Consider the following 12,416-nt stretch of genomic DNA (forward strand, 5'->3'; position numbering starts at 1 on the left):
GGAGTCCCGGAAGAGGAAGAAAATGGGCAAGTGTTAGAGAATATATGATCATACCAATAGACAGGAAAAACCATTCAAAAAATCCAGCACCCATCTCTGATTAAAATGCTCAGCAATCTGGGAATAGAGGGATCATATCTCAACTTATTAAAGGCCATATATGAAAGACCTACAGCCAACATCATACTCAATGGCCAAAATTAAGATTTCCCTTAAGAACAGGAAGTGAATCTGTCATTATTTGCAGATGACATATTATACATAGAAAATCCTAAAGACTCCATCAAAAATCTACTAGATTTAATAAATGAATTTGGAAAAGTAGCAGGATACAAAATTAACATCAAGAAATCAATGGCATTCTTATACACCAATGATGAACTCACAGAAAGAGAAACTATAAAAAACAAACACAGTTCCCATTATGGCAAGAAAATTAAGATACCTAGGAATAAACTTAACCAAAGAAATGAAGGACCTATTAACAGAAAACTACAGATCATTGAAAAAAGAAATAGAGGAAGATAGAAAAAAAGTGGAAGCATATACCTTGTTCATGGATTGGAAGAATTAACATCATTAAAATGTCCATATTACCCAAAGCAATCTAAATTCAATGCAATCCCCATCAAAATACCAATGACATACTTCAAAGAACTAGACTAAATACTTCAAAAGTTCATGTGGGAAAAAAAAGACCTCAAATAGCCACAGCAATGTTGAAAAACAAGAACAAAGTTGGAGGGATCACAGTACCGAATTTCAGGTTATACTACAAAGCCACCGTAATAAAACAGCGTCGTACTGGCACAAGAACAGGCATATAGACCAGTGGAACAGAACACAGAACACATAAATGGACCCAAGGCAATAAGCTCAATTAATATTTGACAAAGCTGGCAACAGCATACAATAGAGTAAAGACGGTCTCTTTAATAAATGGTGTTGGGAAAATTGGACAGCTACATACAAAAAAAAAAAAAAAAATGAAACTAGACCATCAGTTTACACCATACACAAGAATCAACTCAAAATGGAAAAAAGACTTAAATGTGACTCATGAATCCTTAAAATTCCTAGAAGAAACTGCAGGTAAGCAAATATCAGACATCGTACGCAGCAGAATTTTCAGATACATCACCTAAGGCAACAGAAACAATGGAGAAAATGAACACATGGGACTACATCAAACTCAAAAGCTTCTGCACAGCAAAAGATACAATCATCAAGATGGAAAGGCAACCCACTGTATGGGAGAGCATAATTACCAATGATATATCAGATAAGGGGTTAATTTCCAATATACATAGAGTCCACATACAACTCAACAAAAGGAAGACAAAGAACCCAATTAAAAAATGGGCTGAGGAACTAAATAGACATCTTTCCAAACAGGACATAGAAATGGCTAAGAGACATATGAAGAAATGCTCAACATCACTAATCATCAGAGAGATGCAAATGAAAACAACAATGAGGTACCACCTCACACCTGTCAGAAAGGCCACGGTGGGAATGCAGACTGGTGCAACCACTAAGGAAAACAATATGGTGTTACCTCAAAAAATTAAAAATTGACCTTCCATTTGACCCAGAGATCCCACTTCTAGGAATATACCCTAAGAAGCCTGAAACACCAATCAGAAAGAATATATGTACCCCCATGTTCTTAGCAGCACCATTTACAATAGCTAAGATCTGGAAACAGCCCAAATGTCCATCAGTAGATAAATGGATAAAAAAGCTGTGGTACATACACACAATAGAACACTATGCAGCTGTAAGAAAGAAAGATTTCTTATCCTTTGAGACGACATGGAGGGATCTGGAAAGTATTATCCTAAACAAAACAAGCCAAACAGAGAAAGACACGTATCTTATGATCTCACTTATTTGTGGAATATAATGAACTTAACAGTCTGAGGAATGGAGTAGTCCTAGAGACATGGAAGTGGGGTACAGACAGACAATCCCCAGAAGAGAGGGTGGGGGGGTAGAAATAAACCACAGAACTTATATGCATGTATGCATTACCAATGGACATGGACAACAAAGCTGGGGATAGGGCGGGGAGGGTGGGGAGAGGGGAATCAGTGAGTGAAAAGGAGAAGCATCTGTAACAAAAACAAATTAATTAATTTAAAAAAAAAAAAAGAAAGAATAGGAGAAAAAGTTATTGCCCTTATTGGAGATAGGTGATGAAAATTTACTTATGGACTTTAACAATTTTCATTATTCAGGACTGGCACTTAAAATACTGTGGTCTTTTCACAACTGCATTATGCAACTAGGTTGATAACAATAACAATAACAATACTAAGTTGCACACATGGACATTTCTATCTAGAGTTATTCTTTAATTACATGTACAGAAATAGCAAATGCAATATTAAGTGAGGTTTACTTTTCCACTATAGAATTCATCCTCCTGAATTCTCATTTTAAACTAAACAGAATTATAAAGATTGAAAAATACTTTTTAAGTTTCAGAAATAACAGACTTTTTGAGGGAAGCATTAATGTTTAAATGGGAAGGATAGAGTCAAGAAATTGTTTCAGAGCTAACATTACTTTTCTCCTTGAACTTGTGTCCCTGAGCTATGAGTTTCAACCCAATTTCCAATCACCTGATTTTAAGTCTTTTTTTTTTTTTAAGAATTCAGAGATCCAGTTGGCCTTATCACCATCCTTTCTTCAGTAACCTCTGGATTCCTTGCTTGATCTCCTGGGTTCGCACTCCATAAACAATAGGGTTGAGAGCTGCAGGGATGACATGGTGAAGGACATTGAGCAAGACTGGCACATCAGGGGAGACCTTCTTCTTAGCCATATGTGTGAAGACGACGACCAGAAGGATGGTACTGAAGAAGAGAATAAGGATGAAGTGGGAAGCACAGGTGCTTAGGGCCTTGGTCACAGCACCCACTGCCTTGAGTCTCAGCACAGCTCGCAGTATGAAGGTGTAAGAGAGGAAGATGAGGATGAGGTCGGATCCTAGCACAGTCCAGCCTCCAGCAAATTGGTAGAAACGATTGATGGTGATGTCATCACAGGAGAGCCTGGAGACTGACAGATTGGCACAGATGCAGTTCTCAATGACAGTTCTCCCACAATAATGAAGATGGGCAGAGAGAATAGGAACAGGTACTGTAAAAAGGACATTCCTGACCAAAATAAAAATGGCTGCCTTGGCCACAAATTGGTCAGTGATGATGGATTGGTACCTCAGTGGGTGGCAGATAGCTACATAGCGGTCATAGGCCATGACCATGATTGTGCAAGACTCCATGGCAAAGAAGCAATTCATGATGTACATCTGAAGGAAGCAGGCATAGAAGCTGATGAGCTTGAGGTCAAACCAGAAGATGGCCAGGACCTTGGGGATGACGGTGAGGCAGAGCACAATGTCTAGTAGGGAGAGCAGGCTGAGCAGGTAGTACATGGGCTCATGCAGAGAGGCCTCCAGCCAGATGGTGATCAGGAGAATGCCATTGGCCCCCATGGCCAGGAGGAAGAGGAGGCTGAGGGGCACGGACAGCCAGAGCTGCCAACTGGGTGACCTGACAAAACAGTTCAGGAGGAAGTCTGAAACCTCAATAAAGGTGGTTTCATTTTGGTGTACTGTCATATTTTCGCATATATTGTATAGCTTTGTTTTTGTGATCTGTAAAATTAAGATACAATTAGCTTCTACTCAAGGTATATGAGGGTGCAAGTTGCTTTGCCCAGGTGAAACTTGTGGATCCAGAGCCAAGTGAATTTATCTGTTTATTTTTTGTGGCATGCAATTGGGATATTCCTATCACTTTAAACCATATGAGGAGGACTGAAGTAATATGATTTGTTCAAGGTTTATTTTCAATGAAAATGTCTTTATAGTAAAGAGAAACAGAAAATTACTTAGAAAAATATTCTGTGACAAGTGAGTCTCTAAATTTGTATTTGTAAGTTTTTTATTTTTTTTAATGACCAAATAGACTACTATATCTATAATTTAACTGTAACACTACACCGAAATAAGCCTGGCACAAATTAGGGACTCAGATTAATGTCCCTTGACCTCCATGCCACCCCTGATCTGACCTTTTGGTAGTATTTACTTTGTTTTAATTAGAGATATTTAAAATTATACACATTTTCAGTTAATTTGCATTTTGTCCATTAGTCACTTTAACTTGGTAGGTATTTATCCTGCTTAATAATTGCTTTCATTCTATTTCTTAGACCTTTGTATTTATGGAATTCCTTTCTTCTGCAAGAACCAGCCTTCAAAGGGAAAAGAGCAATGTCACATAGCTATGCAAGAGAGGTACCTATCATTAAACAAGACGAAAAGTTGATTCTCTGATTGCAATGGTGTGAGAGTGATGAAGTCCACCTTTAATGGAAGTCCCCGTTCCATTGCCCTCGCCACCTTCAATACAATGATCCAGGTACATAATCTCCCCTTCCAGGCACTGGTTCCATGTTGCCATTGTCCTCTTGTCATTTAACCTTTCCCCCCAGGCATTCTTTCGGGTACTGGGGTCATAACATTGAATAAGGAGCCGTCCTCACTCTAAAACTGAAGCAATCCTGGAGACAATGGATGTTAATGACAAGTGATGTGGATGATGACAGGGTCTTTTACCAACTATTATGAGAGTGTACACAAGAGCTGACTAACTGACAAAGGGAATTGTAAAATAAAGTGATGTGGTACTCTCATTTACATTAAAGATAAACAATTCTAAGATTCTCTCCCAAGTGTCATTTTAGACATTGAGTGCATCCAGCAGCAGGTAATTTTGATATTCTGGGCATAATTTTGTGATTTTAGCAGCAGTAACTTCTAGAAATTTTTATATTGACCTGAAATCTGAGTTACTACTTTCTGATTTCCCACTTGCCCACAACTGTGGTCTTTGTCCTCAATCTGTGAAGTTATACAGATTAAATTTAGACCCTACCTTATGAGTTAAGCATTTGTGGCAGATGCTTCTTCCTAAAGGCCCTGAGTGTCCATATTTATTGTTGAAAGCCCCAGTTTTACTTTGCTACACGTTCCAGCTCTGTCACACCCATCAATCTCCTCCAGACAAACCCCAGCCTCTCTACATCTGTCAGCACCAAGCAAAAGATCAGAGAACACAAAAGGAGGACAAAAGAGAGGTTTCCAGAGCACAGGGTCTCACATGTGCCCCCTAACGTGAGACAAAATGCAGTCTCTACAACCCCATCTTCACACTACTTCAGCTGTACTGACTCCAGCATGGAAAGGAACATTGACCTGGACTGAAGAGGTGGGTCTCCCCTCCCGTCTTGTGGATAATCTTGGTACAGCCGACTCTCAGCCACCCTCTACCCAGAAGATGTGAGTTGTGGAGTCTGGCTCCACTGACTCTGGAGCTCTGGTTAATTCCCCAAGTCTTTGAGGTAATTATAACTCTAGAGCCTAAGGGACTCTGCCCTCTGGGAACTTCTCCATACCTACTTTCTTTGGCCCATAGGCCATCCTAGAATAGACAGGCAGGCAGATGAGAAGAAACTTGTGTTGTTTTTCTAAAAGAAAGGACCTCTGGTGTTCCACCCTTACATTGACTGTGTGCTCTGTAGGCAATAAGTCAGTCTCCTGGGTATAGGGTTCTTACAAACATTCATACATGTTCACACTCATTTGCACATACACACTTGGCACCTTTCATGGATCCAAAGACTTCACACAGAATTTCTCATGGGCTTCAGCATGTGCTTGTTGGAGAGGTACATTTCAACCCATGCTATCGAATGGATCAATATTAATTTTTTGTAGCATTATAGTGATAAAAAAAAAACAAGAAATTTTTGAATAAAATATTACTGAGAAATACAATGTTTTCCAGAGAGAAAATCCTACAGTAATTTTTGCAAAAGTGAAAGACTTTTAAACAGGATAGAATATAAAAACAGTTATTAAGAATTATAATTTGTTTATGTTTTTTCTTTTCATTTTGGACCTCATGTGAATTATTCACACGCCTCCAGTTATGGGAATATGCATCACCAGTTTTGTTAAGGCTCTTCTTTTGCTTTATTTTTCTTTCTTCTGCACATCACGACATTGCTCCTATTTCTTTTTCCTTCAGAAAAGTGAAAACTCCAGTGTAATTAAAATGTGTCTTTCTAATGAATCTTCAGTATACTTATTTATGTATATGTTCACTCATTTATGAAAGAATGATTATATAATTATATATTTAATTTATATAGATGTAAATGGGTTGTAAATCTGATGTTATTCTTTATTTTAAATCGACTCTAAATTTTAAAAAGCTATAGATGTTGCTATGTGTAAGTCACCTTGATTATTTTTTACTGCTGTTCAATTTTCATTATTTGCATTTTTCTTTTTCATATAAGTAGCCAACACCACAGTGACCTATAATTAGTTGTTACCAAAAATTAATACTACTGCACCGCCAGTGGGGTTCAGTGTTTGAGCCTCAACCCATGCACCAAGAAGTCACTGGTTCAATTTCTGGTCAGGGCACATGCCCAGGTTGTAGGCCCGGTACCTAGTGGGGGGCATGCAAGAGGCAGCTAATCAATGTTCTCTCTGTGATGTTCTCTCGCTCCCTCTCTTTTCCTCTCCCTCTAAAATCAATAAAGAAAAAAGATTTTTTTAAAATAATAATGCTACTGTCAAAATTCTTATACACCTCTCTCTATTGACCTAAAAAAAGTAAGTAAACAATTATGTTTTAAGTTATGGCATACAAACATATTTAATTTCACTAGAAATTACCAAATTTCTCTCTAAACATTCATTAAATCTCACTAAAAATTTCTAAAATTTATTATTCACATTCTATACAAAATCTGATGCTTTTTGTTTTTTTTAAGAAAATTCAATGGATGTACTGATAAGGGGTTAATTTCCAAGATATAGAAAGAACTTATACAACTCAACCCCAGGAAGACAAACAATCCAATTAAAAATGGGCAAAGGACCTGCATAGACAATTCTCCAAAAGTATGGGAGACTTTTTGCATGGCATCAATTTTGCTAAAATCTGCTCTGCCATCACCTGCCCCAAAGCAGGATATTGCTGCATTTTGCATTTCTTTAAGTAACCATTTATTCAAGAAGCCAGTCTTTGCTGACCTTTTGTTCCTTTGTAGTATTTCCTAGATTTGCTTCCAGCAAGCCTGGTGCTTGGCAACAGGTGCTTCTTGCCCTATATATTGTGTGAATTACCCTTGAATAAACGAGACTTGATCAGAATCCTGTCTTGTCTCCATTTCTCCTGTCTCTTGTCCCTCCTCATCCTCACTCCCCCTCTAGAGTCCTGGTTGCTCGACCTGCGGGACGGGTCAAGTGGCGCCCAACGTGGGGCTCGAGCACGGGGGATCCAGTGAAGGACGCCATTCGAGTGGCCGGCAAAAAGGAAAAGAAAAGGGAACGACGACGTGGGAACCTGCTGCGTCTGCACCCCTCGGGTAAGTGAACGGTGATTATGGGTCAAGCATTGAGCCAAGATAAGATGTTTGTTGAAGGACTAGGAAAGGCTATCAAGGCACGAGGAGTAAAGGTGAAAATTAAGCATTTGTGTCAGTATTTTGATTATATTAAAGAAGTTTGCCCTTGGTTTCCCACAGAGGGAACTATAGATCAAAAACGATGGAAAATAGTTGGTGATGCTCTTAGAGATTATTATAAGACTTATGGACCCGAGAAGGTCCCGGTAACTGCTTTTTCTTAAGCGGTTTAATTTTAAATTAATAAAGGAGTTAAAAACTGCTATAGCACAATATGGAGCCACAGCCCCGTATACTATGGCAACTTTAGAATCAGTAGCTGAGAATTGGCTTACGCCTGGGGATTGGCAGACGTTAGCCCAAGGGACACTTGCTGGAGGAGACTATCTCCTATGGAAATCAGAATACATAGAGAACTGCAGGGACATTGCTAAACACAATGTGCAGGCTGGTAATGGATGGAATTTTGATATGCTAATAGGAGAAGGAAATTATGCCAATAGTGATGCCCAAATGCAATTTGATGCAGGTCTTTTTGCACAAGTTCAGGCTGCAGGCACTAGAGCATGGAGGAAACTGCCCACCAAGGGAGACATGAGCTCCTCCCTTACTAACATTAAACAAGGACCTGATGAGCCTTTTGCAGATTTTGTTCACCGCTTAATTACTGCAGCAGGCAGAATTTTCGGTAATGCAGACGCCGGTACGGATTTTGTTAAACAATTGGCTTAAACGCTAATGCCGCCTGTCAAGCCGCTATTAGACCTTATAAGAAAAAGACTAATTTAACTGGCTATATTCACCTATGCTCTGATATTGGGACTGCCTATCAACAGGGCCTTGCCATGGCTGCCGCCTTGCAAGGGTATACAGTCAGACAGTTCTTATCCCAATAAAACAATAGTAAATGTTTTAACTGTGGGGAAACTGGCCATTTTGCAAGGAATTGTAAAGGAAATCCCACTAATAACTCAAAAACTCAGACTCCAGGAGTTTTCCCTAGATGTAAAAGGGGGAAACATTGGGCTAATGAATGTAGGTCTAAAAAGGATGTTCAGGGTAACGAACTATCCCCGATGCAGGGAAACGGGTACAGGGGCCAGCCCCAGGCCCCCAAACCCAAACAAATCTTTGGGGCAGTCAGTTTTGTTCCAGCAAACAACAATCCATTTCAAACCTCCTCAGAGCCACCACAGGAAGTGCAGGATTGGACCTCAGTTCCACCATCTATACAGTATTAACACCTGAAATAGGAGTTCAGGCCCTTCCTACTGGAATTTTTGGCCCTCTGCCTGAAAACACATTTGGACTAATAATAGGACGTAGCAGCTCAACAATGAATGGACTACAAGTCCTTCCAGGAGTCATAGACAATGACTACTCCGGAGAAATTAAGGTTATGGTGTCATCCCCCCAAAATATTAATACTGTCATCGCAGGACAAAGATTCACTCAATTGCTGCTCCTGCCTTTGATGCCCACCACACATAGGGCAGTATCAGGACAAAGAGGTGATCAAGGCTTTGGGTCATCAGACGTTTACTGGGCAGAGGTCATATCAGCACAAAAACCCATTATGTCTCTCTGGTTAGATGGTAAGAAATTTTCAGGGCTTATAGATACAGGGGCTGATGTCACAATAATTAAAAAGGAAGACTGGCCTACAGCCTGGCCCTTAGACGCAACTCTGACTCACCTAAAGGAATAGGGCAAAGTCAAAACCCAGAGAGAAGTTCAAAGCTATTAACTTGGAAAGATCAGAAAGGTAACCAGGGCACCATACAACCATATGTTATAGCTGGATTGCCTATAAATCTTTGGGGTAGAGACCTCTTATCCCAATTAGGATTAATAATGGGAAGCCCGAATGCTGTTATTACTACCCAACTGTTGAAAACTGGATATCTACCAGGCCAAGGGCTGGAAAAAAATAATATGGGTATAACAGAACCCATAGAGCCCTCCCCAAAGACTGATAGGGCAGGATTAGGCCATTTTCCATAGGGGCCATTGACACTCCTGTGACCCATGCAGGAAAGATCACGTGGCTATCTGAGGAGCTGGTGTGGGTTGATCAATGGCCTCTAACGGCAGAAAAACTGATGGCTGCACAACAGCTGGTACAGGAGCAGCTTGATGCTGGCCACATTGTCCCTAGTAACTCCCCTTGGAATACGTCTATTTTTGTCATTAAAAAGAAATCTGGCAAATGGCGGCTATTGCAAGACTTAAGAGATGCAAATAAGACTATGGTACTAATGGGAGCCTTACAACCAGGACTTCCCTCACCTGTTGCCATACCTTTGGGTTATTTCAAAGTCATTGTTGATCTAAAGGATTGTTTTTTCACGATTCCTCTGCATCCAGATGATCAGAGGTGATTTGCATTCAGCTTACCAGCTATAAATTTCAAAGCGCCTATGAAAAGATTCCAATGGCGTGTTCTGCCACAGGGAATGGCTAATAGCCCTACCCTATGCCAATCCTTTGTGGCCTCAGCCTTACAATTAGTTAGAGACAATTGGCCAAATATGTACATTATGCATTACATGGATGATATCCTCATAGCCGGAAAAGAAGGGAGCGAAGTTTTGAAATGCTATGAGATGATGCGTGTTGCCTTACGAGACAAAGGCCTGGAAATAGCCCCTGACAAGGTCCAACTCGCAGACCCTTATACATATCTTGGTTTTCAAATGCGAGGGTCCCTAATTTCCTGTCAAAAATTAGAACTAAAATTAGACAAGCTTAAAACCCTAAATGATTTCCAAAAGTTGCTAGGGGACATTAATTGGCTTATGCCCTATTTAAAAATCAGTAAAGGAGAACTTAAACCCCTGTATGATATATTGCAGGGAGATGCCAACCCTACTTCTCCCCGTGAACTTACCTTAGAAGGAAAACAGGCTATCCATTCTCAAGCAACTACCTTTATGGATTACACTAAACCTTTAAAGTTTATTATTTGTAAGACTGCTCTCTCCCCTACCGCTGTTTTCTGGCAGACAGCGCCCTTAATGTGGATTCACTTGCCTGCCACACCTAAAAAGGTCATTGAGCCATATTATCAGGCAGTGTCCAATCTCATTATGATGGGTAGGGAACAAGGGAAATGTTATTTTGGTAAGGAGCCAGATATCATTATACAACCCTATACCGTGGACCAAATTAGCTGGCTCATGCAAAATACTGAATTTTGGCCCATTTCCCTTGCCTCTTATGCGGGGATTCTAGACAATCATTATCCACCAGACAAACTTATTGATTTTGTCAACAAACATGAGTTTACCTTTCCTATACTCACAGCATTTAAGCCTCTGAGAAATGCTTTACTAGTATTTACTGATGGGTCCTCGATGGGTAGAGCTGCTTACACTTATCTGGACCAAACAGTGTCATTTATGACCAGCAGCACATCTGCTCAACTAACAGAACTGCAAGCCATTGTTGCTGTTTTTTCTGCCTTCCCAGATCAATCTCTCAATATTTACACAGATATTGCATACATCGCACATTCTATACCTCTATTAGAAACAGCTGGACAAATAAAAAACATATCCAATGCAGGAAATTTGTTTAGGCAGTTACAGAAACTAATTACAAAAAGAGTTCACCCATTTTACGTAGGCCACTTACGCGCCCATTCTGGGCTGCCAGGACCTCTTGCTGAGGGAAACCAAAAAGCTGACCTAGCTACTCGCCTCCAGGATTCTAATCAAGTGTTTACAGCCTTGATAACAGCTCTGATAAAATCACCCTAGCGCAGAACCGTCATCGATTACATCATCTCAATGCTAAAACACTTCGCCTCATGCATCAGATTACTAGGGAACAAGCTAGGCAAATTGTTAAAAACTGCCCCTCATGTGCCACTCATTTACCGGTCCCCCACCTTGGAGTAAACTCAAGGGGACTAATCCCTAACGCATTATGGCAAATGGATGTTACTCACATCTCTGAATTTGGAAATCTTAAATATGTACATGTTACCATAGATACCTTTAGTGGATTCATTTATGCTTCCCTCCAAACTGGTGAAGCCACAAAACATGTGATCAGTCACATGCTAACCACATTAACAGTTCTGGGATGCCCACAGCAATTGAAAACCGATAACGGCCCCGGCTATACAAGTTCAGCCTTCTCCCAATTTTGCAAACACCTCAATATTCAACACATAACAGGTATACCTTACAACCCTCAGGGCCAAGGGATTGTAGAGAGAGCACATCTGTCTTTAAAGATCACCATTAATAAAATAAAAAAGGGGGAATGGTACCCCACGAGGGGGTCACCCAGAAATATTCTCTCTCATGCCTTATTTATCCTCAATTTTTTAAATTTGGATACTGATGGGCAATCTGCTGCTAATCGCTTTTGGCATACAGAAACTCAAAAACAATTTGCATCAGTACTATGGAAAGATCCGCTAACCAACTCTTGGCATGGCCCAGACCCAGTCCTCATCTGGGGCCGAGGTTCTGTATGCATTTACTCTAAGAAAATGAAATTTGCCAGATGGCTACCAGAGCGTTTGGTTAAACAGATTGATCAATTTAAAGGAATAACAGATAACCATATAGATAACTCCAGGGATGAAAATTCGCCCTGAGAGGCTTTTCCTGTGTTTTCTTTATTTCAGGAATGGACCGGAAGGCTGAAATCTTACTGCTAGGGATACTACTGCATCTTTGCCTGCTTGTGGAAGGAGGTTTGGGGCCTCCTCCAAACCCTGATGAGCTCCTGAGGGCCTTATTTGGCCCCCCCATGCGACTGCCTTGCAGGAATGCTGCTGCTTAAAAGAGCTTTTCTTCAATAACCCCCTTTGGAGCGAGCTAAATGGGGTGCTGCCTTATCTTCTCCCTCTGTTGGGCCCCTTACTTGGCCTTTTACTGATTCTGTCACTAGGACCTTTCCTC

The 12,416-nt window shown here is 40.4% G+C and overlaps 1 protein-coding gene across 1 annotated transcript; it reads right to left on the bottom strand.

Moving 5' to 3' along the window:
• Positions 1-2,680: 2,680 nt before the first annotated feature.
• Positions 2,681-3,628, bottom strand: LOC118628470 (olfactory receptor 56A3-like). Its single transcript, XM_036259449.1, has one exon. The coding sequence runs from the start codon at positions 3,626-3,628 to the stop codon at positions 2,681-2,683; it is 948 nt and encodes a 315-aa protein (XP_036115342.1).
• Positions 3,629-12,416: the final 8,788 nt, after the last annotated feature.

Source organism: Molossus molossus, unplaced genomic scaffold (genome assembly GCF_014108415.1).
Source record: "Molossus molossus isolate mMolMol1 unplaced genomic scaffold, mMolMol1.p scaffold_m16_p_13, whole genome shotgun sequence".
NCBI lineage: Eukaryota > Metazoa > Chordata > Mammalia > Chiroptera > Molossidae > Molossus > Molossus molossus.

What these genes read in the sequence shown, in the direction of transcription:
- LOC118628470 (XM_036259449.1), bottom strand. Translation starts at nt 3,628, where the DNA reads ATGACAGTACACCAAAATGAAACCACCTTTATTGAGGTTTCAGACTTC.